Source organism: Colossoma macropomum, unplaced genomic scaffold (genome assembly GCF_904425465.1).
Source record: "Colossoma macropomum unplaced genomic scaffold, Colossoma_macropomum, whole genome shotgun sequence".
NCBI classification, from domain to species: Eukaryota; Metazoa; Chordata; class Actinopteri; order Characiformes; family Serrasalmidae; genus Colossoma; species Colossoma macropomum.
In genome coordinates this window covers 48,517,483-48,539,845 of record NW_023494787.1, presented here as the reverse complement: position 1 = coordinate 48,539,845, position 22,363 = coordinate 48,517,483, and the positions used below count along the sequence as shown (strand labels likewise).

General features: G+C 40.7%; 1 protein-coding gene across 1 annotated transcript in view; it reads right to left on the bottom strand.

Moving 5' to 3' along the window:
* Positions 1-460: 460 nt before the first annotated feature.
* Positions 461-22,363, bottom strand: part of nr1d2b (nuclear receptor subfamily 1, group D, member 2b) — a 22,581-nt gene continuing 678 nt past the window's right edge. Inside the window, exons 2-8 of the mRNA XM_036567667.1 lie at positions 19,700-19,921; positions 17,145-17,233; positions 14,763-14,907; positions 10,619-11,355; positions 9,202-9,387; positions 5,849-6,059; positions 461-4,886 (exon numbers count right to left, since the gene is read on the bottom strand). Coding sequence (XP_036423560.1) covers positions 4,690-4,886; positions 5,849-6,059; positions 9,202-9,387; positions 10,619-11,355; positions 14,763-14,907; positions 17,145-17,233; positions 19,700-19,921 — 1,787 coding nt within the window. The 3' untranslated portion in view covers positions 461-4,689. The remainder of the gene's footprint in view (positions 4,887-5,848; positions 6,060-9,201; positions 9,388-10,618; positions 11,356-14,762; positions 14,908-17,144; positions 17,234-19,699; positions 19,922-22,363) is intronic.

Below are 22,363 nucleotides of genomic sequence, written 5' to 3'. Positions count from 1 at the left end.
AATCATCGTTTTTGTGATGTCATAAAAATCAACTCATCTACATGTATTCAGCAGTACTACAGCAGTTAAGCTCAGCCCATTCGCACTCAAGAGTTAGGAGCAGCGTTTCAGCCTGGACTGCTTTTTGAACGCAGGGCAGCCAATCAGAGCAGAGGTCGTTTACGGTCATGTGCAAAAGTTTTGGCGCCCCCGGTCAAGACATCGTGAGTGAAAAGTTAACACATTTTAAAGCGTAGTCACTGTCTGTTTTCTGAATTTACCATATTGGGAGAAAAAATTTTACACAAAGTTATGGCACCAATATTTTTTTCCAATATGTGAAAGTCACAAATAATCAGAAACTGCACACTAAAATACGCAGGAAAAAATGTCATATTTAAGTAGTTTTCTCTAGAGGATGTGTTAACTTTTGACTGGAGGTGTTCAAACGTTTGCAAGCGTATCAGTTTTGAAGGCACAGTAACAAGAACAGCCAGTTTATTCTAATTTATAGAGAAAATGAACATGATGTGGTGCATAAAATCCCACCAAGATCACACGCAGACCTTTACGGGAAACAAATAAAATGCAAGGAAGAAGTGTGATATGGGCCCATTAATAGAAAAAGGCAAACTGGACCAGTGGAAATGGGGACACCCCTGCTGTTCTGAGAGCCTGACTCATTCACAGGCCTCCGGGCTGCCATCTGCCACCAGCCTGGACGAGGCACGACGGGGACAAGGCCGAGAACTCCCGCTTTGCATCCTTTATTTGTCTTCTGCCCAAAACTAGATCTCAGAAAAGTGGAGTGGAGTGAATAGAGAGATGCTCTGAATCAAGTTTAGCACCCAGGATCATCTGCTCAGCTGCCGTAAGGCAAAGAAAGGCAGCACCTTGACCAGAACTGTGTTTTTCATGTGTGTCGGACATAATTTATGATGTGTTTGTTGATTAAGTGATGGAGAGAACACCTCAGAAAGAAGAGTTCTTCATTTAGGTTTTTTATTTTATATGTAATATGTATATTATTTATATATATATTTATATCCTTTATATATATATATGATACACATAGAAATCTAAGTATTTTGCAATGCTTTCACAAAGGAAAACCAATAAAGACCAGAGTTTTGGCAATACAGTGCTCACGCTGACAGAAACTCAGGGTGGATACTGAGAGAGAGAGGGAGCCGAGGGACTGTCGGGGAGGAAATCTGTGAGATTTTAGATCGAAATCAACACTGATATCTCAAAATACTACAATTCATACCACCTTCGTCCTCCTCACTGTAATTACAATCCATTCTGGATTAATACTACAATCACTACGAGACAGGTCAGTCAAACTAGTAGTCAAATTACAGTCTTTCGAGGATCCCACACAGATTTCTGCTGTTCAAAAGTAAAAAGAAAGCAAATTTTGAAAGAAAAAAAAAAAAGTCTGGCGTATTGCATAGGGCTGGCCCAAGTAATTCTAACAGCATTCATTTGTTATGTCGGTATTTCTCTATTCAGCCTTCGTGAAAACTTTCAAGCCGCAAACTGTAGCTCAAACCTATTTCCTTCGCAACAGCCGTAAGATTTAGTGCTTGTAAATATATGGAAAATCAGTAGAGTGCAATCAGCTGCCCCTTTCTGCACAGCCATTGAAGCTAACAGAGTAAAGATGCCTCAGGGATCACACATTAGAGCACTATGAGAAAATACTGTGATAAGGGGCTGGTGTACCATGTAATGATCTCAAATAGGAAAATATAGCGATCTTCATCTGAGTCTCTTTACCCATTTGGTGTAATGAAAATAGTTGACGCTGTCAAAATTTGACAATTAAGACTCAGTCATGCATTCGCCAGCGTAACTTCACTCAAAATTTAGCTTGTTGGCTATATGCAGCTGCACACAAGTCAGTTAGCAAATTAGCTAGCTTGCTAACTGCATCTATTTTTTCATCGCCAATCTTCCAGTCCAGCCTCGCCCACAGCCATTTCGTGAGGTGATGCAAACTGCAAATATCTAGTGATATCATCCTATAAAGAACTTGGCTCTGACACTGAGCCAAAATAGAGCACTCGGTTTATTTCTTTAGCTACTTTACATTCTGAACAGCAGCCACTGAGAACGCAAACTGCTCTAGTCTTAGGGGAAGTCGTTCAGCCAGTAAATGAGCTAATGAGCTAATGCTAGCGCTAACAGGAATAATACTGCATGAGTGTCATCCTCTTCATAAAATAACTTTCCTACATGCTGTGTTTTATGTTTGTGCGTAAAAAATGGAAGCGTAAACTCCATAGAGATCCAGTCAAATCACATTCTCCCACTTTCTGTAGCGCCCTTAACTATATTAAAAATAATAATTGACTAAAAATGTGATGACTTGCTGGCCTAATAGTCGACAAGCAGCTCCTGTGCTGTACTAACGGCGTGAAGACTCCTGTTACAGTGAGGCTTTTCGGCCTAAAACGTGTGATTTCATCACAGAAAAACAGATCTGTCGAGTGTTAACCTTGTTACAAACCTGTTTTATTATAAAATAAAAGCTGCTATTCCCACCTGAAATGTTTATGTGGCAGAGCTAAGTGGGAGTAGGCTGGGCGCTACACCAACGCAGGTTAAATCAGTGAATGAGCTAATGCTAGCGCTAACAGGAATAATACTGCATGAGTTTTCTACTCTACATGAAGTAACTTTCTTACATGCAGAGCCTGTTTTTTATGTTTGTGCGTAAAAAAAATATACTAAAATGTGACTTGCTGGCCCAGTAGCTGCCAAGCAGCTCCTGCGCTGTACTAACGATGTGAAGACTACAGTCAGTGAGGCTTTTTTGGCCTAAAACTTGTGATTTCATTGGAAAAAAACAGATCTGCTGTTTGCGCTGTATATATTCAAGTGTTAACTGTGTTACAAACCTGTTTTGTTATAAAATAAAAGCTGATATTCCCACCTGAAGTGTTTACATGACCACAGCTAAATCGGAATGGGCTGGGCGCGACACTTAAATGTGACTCTAGTGTGAATTCGGCATTAAAGTACAATAACATGCAGCAAATGTCGGTACGACGTCAGCATATTTCGTTTTCATTTACAGTCGTGAGAAGCTGACCCTGCAACTTGCGTCAACTGTTTTCACCACACTGGTAAACACTATTAATGCGCCCCCTACTGGGTACACTCTGAACTACAGTAATCAACATACTTTCAATTGTGGTTAATTATAAAAAGTAAATACTGTAGTTTAGGGGGGATTTCAAGAACGAGTATTCGGAAATACCAACAAGTATTCAAAGCCTGTGAAATGCCATACGGGCCAGCCCTAATACAGCACGCTCCTGTCAGTCTGCGGTGGCTCGGAGCTCCCTCTCTGTCTGCCTTGTGATATGCTCGTGTGTAACACACTTTACTGATTGCGCTGCTGATCAAAAGAAAAGAAAAAAAACAACTCTACAAGGACTCTCATTGAACAGACTTGACCAGAAGAAGAAGAAGAAGAAGAAAAAAGAAAAACAAAACAGCAAAACTGAAGTAGGTCCGGACATGCAGTGAGCGTGACGGACTGAAATCACTATGAAATCACGCCGTCCGGAGAGGACTGCTGCCCCCCTTTTCTGTAGATAATCAACCCCACACCAAAAGAGACAAGAATCTAGTATTATCAGCATCGATAAGTACCGCTCTTACAAGCCGATACCGTCGGGTATCATTTTGAAATCATACTTTTTTCCGTATTTTTTTTTTTCCAGAAATGTTTTAAATGGGTCTTGTCAGTAAATGGTGGGCAGTGCATGCAAAGCTCCTACTCAAGTTCATCTCTAAATCAGTAGAAGCACTGCCAGACCGTTACTACCAAATACAGCCCTACTACTCACAAAACAAAGACACAGCTGCACCATTATACTAAACTAAAAATTAAGAGTGTCCTCCTTTTCTCAGCTAAAATTATTAAGAGGGAAAACAATCATTCTGAATATATATATGCATGTATATATATATATATATATTTATACTCTGAGCCGTTAAAATGTTCTCGTCTCTTTCCGCGCTCGAAGAGAGGGGCGCAGCACCGTCACGCTGGAAAGCTTTGATTAGCAGCTTCTTCCACATTCCTCTGGTACTTAGTTGTTTTTTATATTAGAGAGGAGTTCAAACCAAGCTCCTCTTGCTAGCTTTCCTTTACCTTTATTTAGCTTAAGTGAGGAGGGATGGAGATATCCTGCCGCCGCCCTCCTCTAAATAAAAAAAAAATGTAAAGGTTTCTGTCAGGCAGCGCACGCTGTCGCCTGGTGCCTACGTCCACAGACTCTGAAACCATAAAAAGACCAAAAGAAAAAAAAAAAAAAGAACAATCAACATTGGTCACATATTGCACAAACAGTTAAACAGTATGACTCTAGGTAGGTGCCTCCAAAAGAGGAAAAAGAGCGCAGCCCCCTGACCTAAACCTGACGACTGCTCGTCAGTTCGAAGCCCCAGTTTCAGTCTGCGCACATTATCACAACACACAAGTCCTTTCCAGCTTACAGTACGACGACTCAAGGTGCTGCTCCCCCCTGCCTCTGTATCGGCCCCTCAGTCCTCATGGGGCTTTGGTTGAGCCCCCGGCTTTGTTGTGGTGCTAAAGGGCGGGGCCTGGAGCTTCTGGAGGCGAGAGGGGAGCATGGTCCACAGTTAATGTAGGGGGAGGAGGAGGAGGAGAAGGAGGAGGTTTCCGAGAGCTCACGGGTGGACCTTGAAGGCCAGGAGCTGCTCCGAATGCATGTTGTTGAGGGAGCGCAGGTCAGGCAGCTTGAGCAGCAGCTTGGTGAAGATGGCGATCTCGTTGGGGTGGTTCTTGGTGATGAGGCTGCGCAGCGCGCGGATCAGGGTCTCCTGGAGAGCTTCCACGGAGTTCACGTTCTCCAGGCCCGAACGGTCTGGAAAGATGGAAACATTTTCGGGTTACATTTTCAAGGCTATGCATGATCTTATTAACTGGAAAATGGATGTTGACTAAAAAGACTGGCACATCGCCGCTGTCAGAACAAAACCTCGTATCTCCAAAACTGTAATTTTATAGGAAAAGGAAAAAACCTACTTTAGTTTTAATGTAAGTCAATTTTTTTTCCAAGTTTTGGGATGTTTCTTTTGGTCCATTTATCATGAAATTTACATCCAATGTAAAGAACAACAGGCATTTTCAAAATACATCAAAATCTGAAAAATGGAGATAAAAGGTTTTGTAGCGACATGCTATCTACGGATATTAAAGAGCCCATATCCTACATTTTTCTTGCATTTTGGGTTTTCCCCTGAGGTCCACTTACGACATTTTTATAGTTTTAGGCACCAAAATTAATCAATAAATTTGCAAATTTCCAACCTCTAGAATTAAAAAAAGCTGTTTTTGCTACTGTGCCTTTAAGACTGATATGTTAATGAGCTCTGATCTGGCTGTGCTTCTAACTTCAGCGTGAATGGGCGGGGCTAAACTGCTGTAGGCGGACTAGACTATATACCCTACATTTTTCTTGCATTTTGTTTTTTCACCCTAACGTCCACTTATGACATTTTTACAGTTTTAGGCACCAAAATTAATATTTACATGATAACTTTCCAACCTGTAGAGTTAAACAGGCTGTTTTTGCTACTGTGCCTTTAAGACTGATATGCAAATAAGCTCTGATTGGCTGTGCTTATAACTTCAGCATGAATGGGCGGGGCTAAACTGCTGTGGTCTGAATAGACAGGTGTAAATATGTTGGCTGTAGTGACGTCACGAAAAGGCCGTGAAACTTTAACAACCCTTACGTGCTGCATTAAAAAACTAAAAATAGTAAAGAGAAAAATTAATTTCACAATTTCAGCCCCAATCAAGCAGCGAAGAGGTGAAGCACACCTGCAGACACGAGCACGACGGCGGTGAAGAGGCTCATCTCCTCCTCGCTGAGGTGCAGCGCACTCAGCTTCTCGCTGAAGTCGAACATGGAGTTGAGCAGATCACCAGCACCCATAGAGCGAAGCACATCCACACTGTACTTCTGCCCGCTCAGAAAGGTCACCGTGCGGTCCTTCATGTCGAACAAGGATGCAAAGCGCACCACCAGCACCTGGTCCAGAAACACAGAGCATCATACGTAGTACATCATGCACTGGAATCACTTCTCATATTAAAAGTTTGAAGCTTTTACACAAAAACTTATTTAATATACATTTAGCTGTTATTAAATAAACATCTAAAGTCATTTTTAAGATGTTTCACTCAGTATTTCACTTTCTCAGTATTTTGGGAACAAAGTAAATATCAAAAAATAATATTATATATCATATTATGATAAATAATATACTGCAATTATCTACTTGTTATTGTTGATATTGTACAGCTCTCCAACATAATCTAACATAATGTTTTGAAGCGTGTGAAGTTGCACTGGACAAGCATTTTAAAAGATTTTATACCTTCATCTGGAAACAAAATTGGCCGTGTTGCTGAAAACACTGACCTGTATCCTACATTTATCTTACATCTACTTCCCCTGAGGTCCAATTAAAGTGTTAAGTGTGGTTTTAAGCAGAGCTGGTTTATGAGGAGCCTGGCCACTTCCTATTTCCCCCATTATATAAACATGACCTGCAAAACAGCAGAGGGCGCCTGCAATCAAGTCCTCAAAGAATGGGGGTGAATGGAGCTCAACAGCTAAATCATAAAGTTAGTTTCTAATCACTTTACCAGAACTTTCCTTTAATTTTAGGCAGTAGACGGACATATTTCACTAAAAAAGTAAACTCTGTATGTTTCCTTTATTCTACAGCAAACGGGCTTCGGGCAGCAGGACGCTAACATTACTGCTACTGAGTGCTGATTGGTTGGTGAGCAGAGCAGCTCACTGGCTATTCGTGCTCACAGACATGATGAACGTACATGAGGCGCCGGTTTAAACTCCTACAACTCGAGTTTAAAAGCTCTTAAAAATGTAACAGTGGTGTTAAAATGTTTTATGCTGTTCAGTGTTCAGGAAATGATTTTATCCTTTTATATTAAAAATGTTTAAGCCTTTATAAACTATGATTTTGCTCAAACGCTCCATCTTAACCCATTCATTTTGGACTCATTCAGGAGCGCCCCCTAGCGTCTGATAAACCCAGGAGACATTACAGAGTGGTGATTCTCCTCTCTACAAGTTCTCTGGTTTTAAGCACCAAAAACAGTCTGTTATGTTAAAATGCCTATATCCAATTTTTTCTTGCATGTTCCCCACTTATGATGTTTGTGTTGTTTTACATACCAAAAACAGTTATAATTCATTTTTACACAACTATTTTCCACAATCTCTCTTTATCCATTAGAATTAAACAGGCTGTTTTTGTCTGTCTGCCTTTAACCCTGATATTCGTAAATGGGTTCTGATTGGCTGGGCATTCATTCAAAAAGCACTCAGGTCCTAAACACTCTGTTTAACTTCAGTGTGAATGGGCGGAGCTAAACTGATTTAGGCTGAAGATGTGGATATATGTAAATATATATCCTGCATCTCTTCTTATATACCTCAGACTCACCAGACTGCATATACCGAAATGTGTACATTTGTACACATCATAGCTTTTTATTTCATAACTTACTATAAAAACATACTAGTGTATATTAATGTGTTTATATTTTGTATATTTTGTATATTTTTATTTTAAGATTTTTACTCACCTGCACACCAGTGTACATGCTGATGTGACAAAAAACGTGATTTAATTTGATGTGTTGGTTATTGTGATATCACAGAAACAGGCTGGTTTTGCAGCTTAGTTTCCATATCGCTCCTGTCAGAATAAAACCTTGTGTGTGTGTTTCTGACATAATTTGAAAACAACTGTTGCCCTTTACATTGTGGATAAATTTCATGGTGAATGAACCAAAAGAAATGGCCCAGAATTACTTGGATAAATGTCTGGTTCCATTAACTTACATTAAAAGTAAAGTATGTTTTTTCCTTCTCCTGTAAAATTACCATTTTGGATATATGAGCTTTGGTTCCGACAGTGATGATATATAGACTAATGAGTGAGCAGTATGTTTTGAAAGTTTAGCAATGTTTATACTACATACACCAATCAGGCATAACATTATGACCACCTCCTTGTTTCTACACTCATTGTCCATTTTAACAGCTCCACTACAGACTGTAGTCCATCTGTTTCTCTGCATACTTTGTTAGCCCCCTTTTACCCTGTTCTTCAGTGGTCAGGACCCCCATGGACCCTCACAGAGCAGGTACTATTTGTGTGGTGGGTCATTCTCAGCACTGCAGTAACACTGACGTGGTGGTGGTGTGTTAGTGTGTGTTGTGCTGGTACGAGTGGATCAGACACAGCAGTGCTGCTGGAGTTTTTAAACACTGTGTCCACTCACTGTCCACTCTATTAGACACTCCTACCTTGTCAGTCCACCTTGTAGATGTAAAGTCAGAGACGATAGCTCATCTGCTGCTGCACAGTTTGTGTTGGTCATCCTCTAGTCCTTCATCAGTGGTCACAGGACGCTGCCCACAGGACACTGTTGGCTGGATATGTTTAGTTGGTGGACTATTCTCAGTCCAGCAGTGACACTGAGGTGTTTAAAAACTCCAGCAGCACTGCTGTGTCTGATCCACTCAGACCAGCACAGCACACACTAACACACCACCACCACGTCACTGTTACTGCAATGCTGAGAATGATCCATCACCCAAACAGTACCTGCTCTGTGAGGGTCCATGGGGGTCCTGACCACTGAAGAACAGGGTAAAAGGGGGCTAACAAAGTATCAGAGAAACAGATGGACTACAGTCTGTAACTGTAGAACTACAAAGTGACCCTATATAGTAAGTGGAGCTGATAAAATGGACAATGAGCGGAAAAACAAAGAGGTGGTCATAATGCTATGCCTGATCGGTGTATATTATACAAGTTATTTATATTTACTTTTTTTTCAGTTTTCCATAATACTGACCCTTTAAGAAGCAGCATACATTTGCGAAAAATTTAACTGAAGTGGATTTCTGCTCAGAGAAACACTCACTACAGCATGACTGTGGTTTCTCTTTCTATCTTATATAAGATATTCTTTGTTCTTTGTTTCCTTGATCAAAGATCTCCAGAGCTAATTACAGTCTGCCATGCGTGTCAGGATAAACACTGCACTCTGCGCTGCAGAGGTCCTCCACACTGTGTTTATGAACAGACTTGATTGGACGTTTACAGAAAGTGGTTGAAGGTCCATACCTCAAACGTTCCAGCCTTCAGCAGGCTGACCTGGTCGTGCTGGGAGAGCTCCCTGAAGCCCGGAATGCGCTTGGCAAACTCCACCACCTCCCTGACGGCCGGAGTGAAGCTCATGGAGAACTCCTCCCAGATAGTGTGGCCTGACTTACGAGGGTCCACATAGGGTGAAGTGTTCATGGGACACACCTGAGAAAAGGGAGCAACGGGTGTTTTGAACATCAGGACTCAGCGCTCTAGTATTCACATCGAGAAGGATTTTACGTTTCAGACGCTAAGCTGTATGTAGAGTATGAAAAGGTTTGGACGCCGCTGGTCAAATAAGTTTTTGCTGATTTTCTAAGTGAAAATAAGTTAGTAAGACATCCTCTACAGAAAACAGACATCTGCACATTTAAAGGCACAATTATGGGTTAACTGCTGATTTAACATATTGGAATTAACCCTTACAACCCTTAACCCTTAGGATCCCTTTTGGGGGAATTTTGGGGGGATTTTCTGGTATTTTGGGTCAATTACAATTGCAATTCTAAAGTATTTACATGAAACAGTCACAGGGGACCCTGGGCTACTCAGACATGTCATTATTTGACATGTAAATGCTAACAGAAATTTTATATCTTTATAAATTTGGCTCGTTTTTGATCAAAGAATTATCTAGAGGCTGCAAAATTTAGTAAATTTTTGCTTATTGACATCTTGAAAACAAGTTGCACCTCAGACACCTTTTGTCTGGAGTGTCTGTAAGCTGAAAGTGCAATAATTTTGACGGTGGTTGATTCTATTGGTTATTATTGAGTGAAAATAAACAATTAGCATAAAGCGGCCAAGTTTTTATTGATTTTCTGTCCTCTTGGATTCGTGCTGAGTGCTAAAACTCTGATATACAGCAAGGCAGCCTTTACTTTTAATTATAAATTGAGCTGCATATTTAATTTCAGATATTTTTAATACTCAAAATCAATGTAAACTTAAGACAGAGCTAAATATTATTAAATTGTATAATACTATTGATCATAATTATTGATATTTGTCTGTTAAAATGTGTTTCAGGGCCTATTTGTGAGATTTTGAGGGAAAGAGGGAAACTCAGTGCAGTGGTATGAAACACTGCATTTTGACGCCTTTTGTCGCATTTTTTCCCCCCTTCCCCAGCTCTGCAGGCAAAACGTGGGCTTCGGGTTCTAGGGGTTAAGAAGAAAACATAAAATGTGGCTTGTGCAAAAGTTACGGGACATTTTTTGTTTAATTTTTCAGCAAATAGGTATAAATCGTGCACTAAAATTAGCAGAATAGTCATATTTAAGTGTGTTAGCTTATTTTCACTTCAACAAGACTTAACCAGGGGTGTTCAAACTTTTGCATACAGCTGTATTTGTATGTTTTTTTCCTAGTCTGACTGTTAAAACACGTCACTCACCAGGTGCATCCTATTGCCTCCACTCCACGCTGGACCACTATAGCTGCCATTGGCTAGTGTTTCATTGGCATTGCACCCCCCCTGCATTGAGTGGCCAATCACAGAGGCAGAGCAGTGGTCACTGCTGGGCAGTCTGACCGGGCAGTGGCCACCACCGGGGGCGCTGTTGACCACTCTAACAGGGCAGTGACTGCGAGAACGGTCCTCTCGCTGGGATTCTTCGGCACCCTGAGGAGCGAAGTCCGAAGGTGGGAGCTGGCCCGTTACCGTGGCGACGTTGTTGCAGTGGTTCCAGGCCTCCTGCGTCTCCTCCATGCGGCGGCTGTCGTTGCTGATGCGCTCGGCGACGGTGGGGGAGCGGGGGGCCTCGCCCTGCTCCTGGTTATACATGAAGGTCTCCTGGTGGGCCCTGGTCACCGTGCCGACGACCTCTTCCTCGCCGCTGTCTGTGGCGCTGGAGGAGTCAGAGCTCGGGCTGGTGTCCATGGCAACCAGGGGCTCCGGGTCAGTGCTGGACTCGGACTGGCTGCTTCGGGGGGAGGAGGCGGGGGAAGGGCCCGGGTCCTCGGAGGCAGGCTTGGGCAGAGAGGACGGGGTCTTGTTGCTAAGCATCAGCGGCTGGTTGCCGTGCAGATGGCTGTGGAGCTGGCTGGTGTTCATCATGTTGTTCATGGCACTCTGCATCTCCAGCAGCATGCGCTGCTTCTCCCTCTTGGGGATTCGGCCAAAACGCACAGCTGTTGGGGGGGGTGGGGGGTGGGGGCAAACAGTCAAACTCAAACTTACTCTCCCTTTTCAATACAAAAGAGTCCACATAGGGGTGGGCCATATGGCAAAAATATCCAGATATTTTCACAATAAATGATGCATATCATGATTTACTGACACACTGGCACAGTGCAACATTTAAAAACTGCCATTAGTAACTCTTTCTGCACTGAACAGGCCTATTTATGCTCTCTTTTTATTAAAATAAGTGTTTCAGTACAGATATCCACGCTATGGTCAGAAAAACATACTGTTCAGAACATTAACAAAATTTATTAATTATAAAATATTGTAATATTGCCCACCTTCAAGTCTACCACAGAGTGTATCACATATATTTCAACTGGGTCATTCTCACAAAACCTCATGAAACCAGCTCAAACCATGTCCATAAATATTTGAGTGTCAAAAGCATCACAGAGGTAATCAATATTCATTCAGTTTAGTAGATCAAATGTAAATCTACCTTATTTCTCATTACAACAAGAGAGACTTGCTTGTATTGCTTTTAATTGTGAAATCTCTCTAACATTTTTCTTGTTTCTAAATTAATTTAAAAAAAGATAAAATTACAAAATACTGTATTTCGCAAAATATATAAACTTCCATAATTAGCTTTAAAATCTTTAGCCTAACTGTGAAATAAAAAGCTGTCAAAAATCTTATTCACAGATTTATCTTCAAACTTTACTGTGTTTTGTTGCGGTGATGAGAATCTGATCACCTAAACCGGTAAATGCTACTAAAAATCTGTTTAAAATAAATGAAATCATTCAGGTTTATTTATAATCACTCAAAAAGGCATCACTGTTTATTTATCCAAAAAAAGGAAAACATTATGTTTTAGTATTTTTTTTTAAAGTTGGATCACAGTATTTGTCATGTTCATGAGAATAACCCAACTGTTTAGAAGCTGGGGTGAAGCAGGAAGACAGAAAAAAAATAAATGTTACATAACTGTAATCAAGGACAAAGTCTGCTTCCTCGGGAGAGTTCGCAGAAAAACCCTGTATGTTTACAACATTGTGTAAATTAAGGAAATGTTTTATGGCCTTCATTCAGTTTCATTTAAAACATCCATAACCTATTTAAGCATCATAACCCAAGCCTATCCTGCAGTAAGTGGGGCAGGGACTTCAACAAGGAGATGAGTGGTGGGACGACATTGCCTGACCACCATACTTTAATTTCTGGCCACTGAAAAGGGAGCATTAAGTGTTTTTCTGGATTTTTTTCTCTTTTAACAAACCACCAGACCAGCTGAACTTTCACACATTCACAAATTTCCACAACTACTCTTTCTTTTTAAGCTATTTTTCGCCTCCTGCATGAGATCCAGAGCCTGTTTGGTTGTACACGGAACTAATTTACTCAAATCAGATCATTAGTAGCAGCGCAGACAATAAAAAAGAAGCGAATAATCATGAAAGAAAATAAAATACACTCTTAAAAAATGATGGTTCTTCAAGAGTTCTTCAGTAAAGAAAATGGGGTAACACTTTCTATGAATGTCACGTTTGCAAGCATCTATAAACACATTTATAACATGTTATAATGCCTTCATACGGCATTATAAACATGATTATAAACATTTATAAAAATGAATTACACTGGATTACACTTTATAGCCATGTTTATTATACATTATGAATTGTTAACATAATGCATTATAAATAGTGTTAATAACATGTTATACTGTCAGTGCCAAAGAAGTCAGTCCCAGCTTGGAGATCGTAAAGTAAAGACAAATACCAAGCTAACGGTGGTGAACATTACCTTTCCCACACTGGGTAAAACACTGATGGCAGCACTAGTTTAAACTCTGACATTTGAAGCCTGTAAAGTGGTTTACTGTGAATGTTTTCGTGTTTCAGTAAATCCTTCAGTAAATACTTCAACTTGAAGCCTCACTCTGAACACTGGAGGAGGCTTTAGTACAGTACGCTTCACTTTACTTAGAGCAGACAAATACAACTTATGAGCTATTATAATTTGTTATGATCAGTACTTATGTTACATTATGTTAACAATTCATAATGCATAATAAACATGGCTATAACATGTAATGCATTTTTATAAATATTTATAGCCAAGTTTATAATGCCTTATGTATGCATTATAACATGTTATGAATGTGTTTATAGATGCTTACAAAGGTGACATTCATAGAAAGTGTTACCGAAAACAGTTCTATATAGAACCATGAACACTCAAAAAACCCTTTGCATGATTAAAGCGTTCTTTGCATGGCTAAAGGGTTCTTCAGATTGATGGAAATTGTCATTGACAGGCTACAAATTCTTCTATATGGAACCTTTTTCAAAAAGGTTCCATGTAGCACCCAAAATGGTTCTTCTACTGTTACAAGCCTGACATTGTAACAATAGAAGGAATCCTTTTGGTTGTTATATAGCACGCTTTTCAAAATGGTTCTATATAGAACCATCTACAGCACGTTCTCCATCAGTCTGAGTAACACTTTCATCAAGTTCATAATTCTGAGCTACTGTGATCAATAAGCGATAGCTAAAAATATGTGATGATGTAATAAATATACAGATCAATCTTGCAGCTCTTCAGGCTAACCGGTTTAACATTTTAATGTGCTGGTTTACTGGACGAGCTCCACATGAAGCTTTCCTGGACGAGCAGATTGCATTTTGTTTTCAGGTGGAATTATGTTTACAGTTTACAGCTGTATTTATGCTAATTAAGCAGGACAAGCTGCTGAATATTCAACAGTGTTTTGAAGTAGCTGCAAAATACTTCTAATTACCAGAAACTGATGCTGATTAGAATATTCGATTGACTATGATGTAACATGATGAGTTTTAGGGATGTTTCTAAGTAGAACGTTAGCTCATTCAGACAAATCACCCATTCAGACAAATCAGACTTTTCTCCTTCTGTAACTTTTAATCATAACTGTACTTTTTCCTTCCCTGTCTTCTCACAGAGGTGCGACACTGTAAGTGAACTGCTGCCCCCTTTAGGTTGAGTCGTTAGCTCACTGTAGGTTGGACGTCACTTTGAAAATATGAACTAAATATTAATAACAGAAATATTTGTCAATGAATTGTCAATATTGATGATAATCAGTTCAGCCTTAACTGCACATTTTTATATCTGTCTATCATGGGCTGAGTGTTTAAATATTCACTCGTTTCTTCGCTCACACTACCAGATTGACTACCGCGCCGTCAGCCACTTCTGATCGGGCTTCCTTCGACCTGGAAAATCGCTTCGGATTGTGAAAATGTGTTGCAAGGGGAAAACTGGGCTTAAAATCGGGCAAAAAAATGTGTAGTGTGGTTCCAGCCTAAAAGAAAAGCGTAAAAACAACAAAAAAACAAAAATAAACCCAGCGAAGCCTCACCATCTCTAGACATGCCGACCAGCAGACACTTCTTAAAGCGGCACTGCTGGCACCGGTTCCTGTTGATGCGCATGATGGGGCAGTTCTCGTTCTTAAGGCACTTCTTGTACTGGATGTTCTGCTGGATGCTCCTCCGGAAGAAGCCCTGAAAAGAAAGCAGAGCAGAACAGAGAGAAAATGAAAGTGTCAGCGGGAACCGGAACGACAGGACCATCATTAGGGTGACTGAGCAGACTGACAATAACAGGTGGAGGGCTGAGGGGTCAGCGAGAAGAACAGGTGCTCAGAACTCCATTTTGTCTCTGATGGCATAAAACAGGGTCAAAGCACTTCGAGGCGAATCAGCACGTCCTGTTTGGGCTTTATTAGAGCAGGAGGCGGCGCCAGAAGCAGGCTCACCTAATCTGAACAGGCTAAAAACACCAAGTCACATCGACCCAGCCGTGAACGAGAGAACAGCTCAAACGCGTGTTGAGATCTCCTTACTCTATTTAGAGACACGCTGCCCCTGCTGGGAGCTTTTTTTGAGGAAAACGTCAATGTTATTTAATGTCTCTTGAAGGTGTTTATGAAACTTCTGCCCCACTGAGCTTTTTTAAGAATAAAAAAGTAGGAAAAAACACTTCTGACCAAAACCAAGAGCACTAAGATTGTCCAGACGTGTCAGGTCGCCCTTCTAGTTAGTGAATTCAGCTACTTTAAAGGGTCCATATCTTAAAATAGTTGTTGCAAATGTAATAAATGTAATTTAATCTGTTGTAAATGATGCAATTAGATACATTAAATGTAATTAATCTCCTTTTGACGTCACAAAAAACAAGTATTTCAATATACCCACCTATTCAGCCCACAGAAGTTCAGCCCTGCCCAATCAAACTGAAGTTAAGGAGTGCTTCAGCTTGGACTGCTGTTTTTTAATGAAGCACAGCCAATCAGAACAGAGCACATTTACATTTGGACACCCCAAGTCAAATTTTATGTCGAGTTGATTTTCTAAGTGTAAATAAATGAACACATCCTCTACAGAGACACACATCTCCACATTATAATGCAAAATCACTGTTTATTTAACATATCAGAAAAAAATAAAATGTGCAAAAGTCACGGCACATTTTATATTTGTTTAACAAGTGCTCAGCCAAGAAATGTAGTTCTTTAAGAGTACGGTATCGTTGTCAAGCAACCACTGCATGAGGAGAACGCTCAGTCGCCCGTCGCTGTACACTGCGGTAATTTCATGAATTTTTAACTTTTTGTCATATAACAATGGACATCTAACACAGCACTATTTATTGCAAAAACCTTCGCTTTATAAGTACTTTTTGGTCACCAAATTACCACCACGAGTCTTATTTAGCACCAAACCAGCGGCTCCTCTTCTCACGCTGGGACTGGATCTCAAACAGCTCCCTGCTCCCTACATAGTGCACTACGTAGGACTTTAAATACTGAATCCTGCAGCCCAACAGAGCAAAATACAGCTAAGAAACAGTCATTTGGGACTCAGACACATCCACACTCGATAAATGATGCCCTGTTCGGCTGTAGAGGCTACAACTTCTAAACTTTCATAGCTAGAACACTATTTAGGGAGTACGGAGCCGTTTGGGATTCAGCCTGGGTTTGACGCGACTTCTGACTGAAACAAGATCATTTGAAGTGTGTGAGACATTCAGGTGACATTTTTTAGGCTTTTATACTGCAGTTTTAGTTAATCATACTGTAAGTACTTTAATTCAAGCCTGTGATATTAATGATGGAGTTGTTTAGCATGTTTGCTATCTTTTAGCCTGTTAGTAAGCTGACCAGCCTGGTTCTAGTTAAGAACACAAGTTGCCAAAACAAAAAACGGGTTCTTACTTCATTAATATACCCAGTAGTCCATGCGAGCAGCATCAGAGTCAAAGACTGTTCATTAACAGCGGAAGGGTTTTCCGTGCTGTGGTGCAGTGATACACAAATCAGTCGCTGTAAGGCGGTCACAGGTGTGGGTATATCGTGGATTTTACAACAGCTTCAAAGGCGGCACAGTCAATCAGACTTTAGGACCGGTTTTATAATAGATAATTGCCCATTTTTGAAGGCATATTGCGTCCTAAATGTAACTAAAGCCCAGCAGTGAGGAGCTGAACTTTACCCTCCTCTGCTGTCACTGCAGACTGGCAGGGTCGCCTACAGAGCAGCGCTTGTAGCTGTTAATGAAGTGATGCTCTTTTTATTTGAGGGTCCCATTTCAGAGGGAAGATTTCAACCACTACCCCTTGTAACTCAGTTCAAAGGGGCAAGGTGACACTCAAAAACAAGGGGTAGGGGTAAAAATAAGAAATGGGACTGAGCCTAAATCCTGACTCTGATTCTGAAGCATCGTATGTATTTTCTCACCTTGCAGCCTTCGCAGGCGTGGACACCATAATGGAATCCTGAAGCCACATCTCCACATACTTTACACAGCAGCACCAGGCCACTGATCTCTGCATAAAAAAGAAAAAGAGAATAAAATAGGTCAGGAGGGCAAGGAAGCTGATATCTTTTTTATTATTTTACATTCACTGTGATAGTCAATATTTGGATAGTTTTAGTGCCACCTGCGTCCGGCACAGAAACCCTGGCTCCGCACCAAACAGGCAAGACCTGCCCGATGCTGCACTACACTTATAAAATGATTTCTTAGTACAACGTGTACTTTCTGGTTGCGAAATGACATGATATCTATATTTAATTGTGCAGATTTATAATCCATATTGAGGTCAGGGCAAAGGTTCTGTTTGAACAGAGCTTGTGACAGTGAGTAATCAAAGATCTACTACATCCACCAAGTCGTTTAACAAAGTGGTGACTACAGTGGGAACCAGTCACAGCGAAACTTTTATTGATCTCATTCGAAGATGAAGTGCCCTAGAATCACGTACTTATGTAAGCGTAACACGTACGACTCCCAAACTGTGAATTTGTATCTGTATCTGCTCTTCTGACTTAAGTTCTACATTAATTCAGTGTACAATCATCAGGACAGTGCTTCTCCACACAGCCCTCAGCGTCCATGTGTTTGGTCTATCTTAGCTCCCACCACACCTGTACCAGGTGGCCAGTGTCCTCACTTGCCCTGCAAAATGAAGGTTTGTCCCACACTCTGCACGATTCAAAGCATTTCAAAGATGAAGGGGAGAAAATAAAGGCATTTTTAAATTAAATTAAAATCATTTTTCAAGCATGAAATACAAATATATAAAAAATACAACAATGCCTCACTCCCACAATTATTCCCGCTAATTTTGGACTGGTTTAAAAAAACAGGATTAATGTGCAACTGAAACATGACTGGATCAATCAATCAATCAATCAATCAATAAATCAATCATTCATTTATTACAATAATTAATCAATTATAAATAAGTAATTTTAATGTGCGATTGAAAGTGAAGAGAGAAAGTCGAGAACGACATAAGAAGACTGAGAAGCTACGGAGCCCCGCTGGTGACGTCCTGTATAAATAAAAATAATGCGTGGCCACGACTTAGTAAGGCATGGGAACAAGATAATTAAGTTGTGATTACGACTTACTACGGCATGGGAATGAGATCCTAATGCATGGCCACGACATGACCTTGTTCACACGCCTTACTAAGTCGTGGCCACAACTTAATTATCTCATTCTCATGCCTTACTAAGTCGTGGCCACAACTTAATTATCTCATTCCCATGACTTACTAAGGCCATGATTAAATTATCTCATTCTCAGGCCTTATTAAGTTGTCGCCGCAACTTAATTATCTTATTGCCATGCCTTACTAAGTCGTGGCCATGATTTAATTATCTCATTCTCAAGCCCTACTAGGTCGTGGCCACAAACTTAATTATGTTGTTCCCATGCCTTAGTAAGTCATGGCCATGGCTTAATTATCTCATTCTCAAACCTTACTAAGTCGTGGTCACAACTTAGTTATCTTGTTCTCATGCCTTACTAAATCATGGCCATGACTTAATTATCTCATTCTCATGCCTAAGTCATGGCCACAACTTAATTATCTTGTTCCCATGCTTTACAAATTCATGGCCACGACTTTATTCTTATTCTCATGCCTTACTAAGTTGTGGCCACAACTTAATTATCTCATTCTCATGCCTTACTAAGTTGTGGCCACGCATTAGGATCTCGTTTCCACACATTAATAAGGTGTGGTCATGTATTATTTTTGTTTAAATGGGACGTCACCAGCAGGTCTCTGTACTAAATGGAGAAAAACTCTTTAAAATTAAAATTAGGAGAAATTTAGGCTCAGCTTGTTTTAAAAACCTATCCTAAAGGTACAGAATGTAAAATATCTTAACCTAAGTGCTCTTAAGCTGCGTATTTGGTGCAGAACTGTGGACGGCTTGTTACTATAATCACTTGTTCTACTATAGATCTGTTTTAGACTTTTATAAAGTAGAAAGATTTTATAAAGTTGAGAAACACTGCACTGGGGGTTGTTCACTGTGTGCTGGTTAACCACAATCAGGTAATTATGAAGTCTAGTGTTGAGCAGGTTTGATATATGGACTGTCTGGGTTTTTCCATATTAAAGGCCCTTTAATTTATATTTTATTCATTCATCTATTTAATCTGCATGTATATTAATTTTTTAATTAATATACAATTAATTAAAAATTAATCTTTTTTTTCCACACAGTGCAGTTAACTGTCCTGGATATCATGAATTAAATGCACAAAATAATAATAAAATTAATAACCAACAACTCTTCCAATAACAGGCATACTGCTATTTTACTGGCATTATTCTATGGATATAACTTATTATCTATGAAATATAGAACTAAAAATATTGTCTAAACGTCATACACAGACAGCATGTCGCCCATGCCCTTCAGAATGTGTGCTGGGGTGTGGCTGAGAACCCCCATCAAGCCAAACACCCAAACGTTCCCCTGAAACTTACTCGTGATGCCACTCTTGTTGGCCGAGGGCGAGCGCGTCTTCCCCGAGCCGTGGCTCTGCGGCCGGGCGTGGGCGGGGGCGTCCCCCTGCTGACCCTCGCGGCGGCCGGGGGAGCTGGCGCGGGGCGGGGAGGACGACTGGTAGCTGCTGTTGGAGCAGTCGCTGTGGCACGACTCTGGGCTGGAGGCTGAGCTCGACGAGCTGATGTAGGCTATTACCCCCCCTAGTGGAGCACAGGGGGAACAGCTGGGTCAGTGGGGAAAGGAGCTCTTCAGAACACAGACAGGCTTATTTTTGCACATCATGACCCTTTAAATCCTGAGGTACACGCACAGAGGAAACACATGAGCAACAACGTGCGGCGGAAGGAATTCAGTTCAGAAAAATAAATAAATAAATAAATCAATAAATGATTAAAAAGTCAGCCATGCATGTTCAACAGGTTCGGGCACAGTGTACGTCCGTTCTTAACATTAATTAAGGCAATAATGGTTGCAGTTAGATCAACCTACAACTTGTACTGTATAGTAAAGACACAAAAAAACAATAAATACGTAGTTTAGACTATGATAGTGTTTAGTTTCAAGGCACTGGATATACTTTAACAGAAGAGAACGATAAATCAGTACATGCACGTCCCTTTAATCCTCATCAGAACCTGAACTGCACTGCTGCAGGGCTATTTTTAAAATGAATTTCAAATAAAATAATTAAACTGATCCTAATGCAGGGCTTTACAGTGATCAACAAATGCATGAAAATGCCTATTCTGCAATCAATAAATACATAAATAAATAAATAAATAAATCCCTTTTGCCATGGTTTAAGCCCCTCCCCTGTGTGCCATTTTTTAAGTCACAGCGCCCTCCTCCCAGGAAAAAAAACAGGACCAGTCAGACGGCAGGGAGCTTTTATTTTCCTCTGAGCTTGACCTGATTTCTGCCTCCACTCTCAATGGTTAGGTAACAGCATTACATAATGCCCGTTTCAGAAGGGTGTAGGCTGCCCTCACTACCAGTAACTTGACTCAAACAAAGCACAGGAGGGGGAAAAAGTACTTTTATTTTAACGTGGTGAGAACTTTAATAGGGAAATTCCTGGAAAAATATGTATGTCAGATCAGCAAGACAGAAAAGACAGATCAACAGAGTTCAACAGGTTCGCCTGAACACACACACACACACACACACACACACACACACACACACACACACACACACACACACACTGTACACATCATCACAAAAAAAAACCCAAACATGTTTCTCCACTTTCGTCGATTTTTATTTTTCCTACGTCATTTGAACGCAGTGGCTGTCCTTTCACGATGAATGGACCAACAGAAATGCTCCTGGTTTAAAACCTCTCTACGTTAACTTGCATTAAAAGCTAAGAACGTCTCCTGTAAAGCTGCTTTTCTAGTGATGTTTTTCTTCAGACGGTGACGAAACACTTCCATCATTAACACTAATGATGTGATAACCATTAGTATTACATGCATAAGATTCTCAAGCTACACTTCAATACTGTACTGTCAAATCACTGCATAAAAAAAACATATTTATGTGCTGGATATGCTTTAACATTTAAAATACTCCATGCATATCAGTGTAATCTTTTACATAATCCAACCTGTATTTCAGCACATACTGAAAAAAGATGGTTCTTTAAGGTTCCTTCGGTAAAGCCAATGGTTCTGCTTCTATATACAACCATTTGCAGGCTTAAATGGTTCTTTGCATGGTGAAATGGGTCTTAAGACTTATGGATATATTGCGTGGTTCTATATAGCACCAAAAAAAGGTTTTGCTACTGTTATAATGTCAAGCTTGTAATAATAGCAGAACCTTTTTTGATGCTTTTTCAAAATGGTTCTATAGGAAACTATATACAGCACATTCTCTATCCATCTGAAGAACTATTTCACCATGGAGAGAACGAGTTAAGCATGCAAACGGTCCTATCTAGAACTCATGGGTTCTAAATAGAACCATTGCCTTTACTAAAGAACCCGTGCAGAACCATTTTTAAGAGTGTAAGTCTTTTTAAAAAAAACTTCAGGCATATATATATATATATATATATACACATATACACATACACATATATATATATATGAACACACAGTCATGGTTTCTAGAAATTTCCACGGTCTGGGAAAAAGGGGCCGGGTTTGAAATGACGTTTCTACGCATAATTTTGCATAAATACATAAACTAAGTCGATGCACGGGGCCCGATGCTCGGTAGACTGTCTCGCGTTCACCGAAGGCTTTTCTTTCCTAAACACGCCCCCTCGGCGCGCGGAAAGTAGGTCAGAGCGCGAGCAGCCCGTACTCGCCTCACGTGTATCCGCGGCTCACCGCCGCACCACCTCTCGGGGCCAAATTATGCAACAGCCGCGTCACGGCGCCGCTCAGCCAATCAGCGCGCACGCACGGGGAGCGTAAACACAGAGGCACATGGCTAGGCTGGCCGGTCCATGTGAATTCGGGGAGCTGCGGATGTCTGTGTTGTAACAGCAGCTCCCCCCGACACTCTTAACCCAGTTTCGGTTTTAGGGTCGCAGTATTAGCGAGCCGAACCGTCAACCGGGCCGAAAAAGAGCTTTTAAACGCAGCGATGTATTTTGTAGACGAGGGTGAAACTGGGTTTCTCATTCGCCT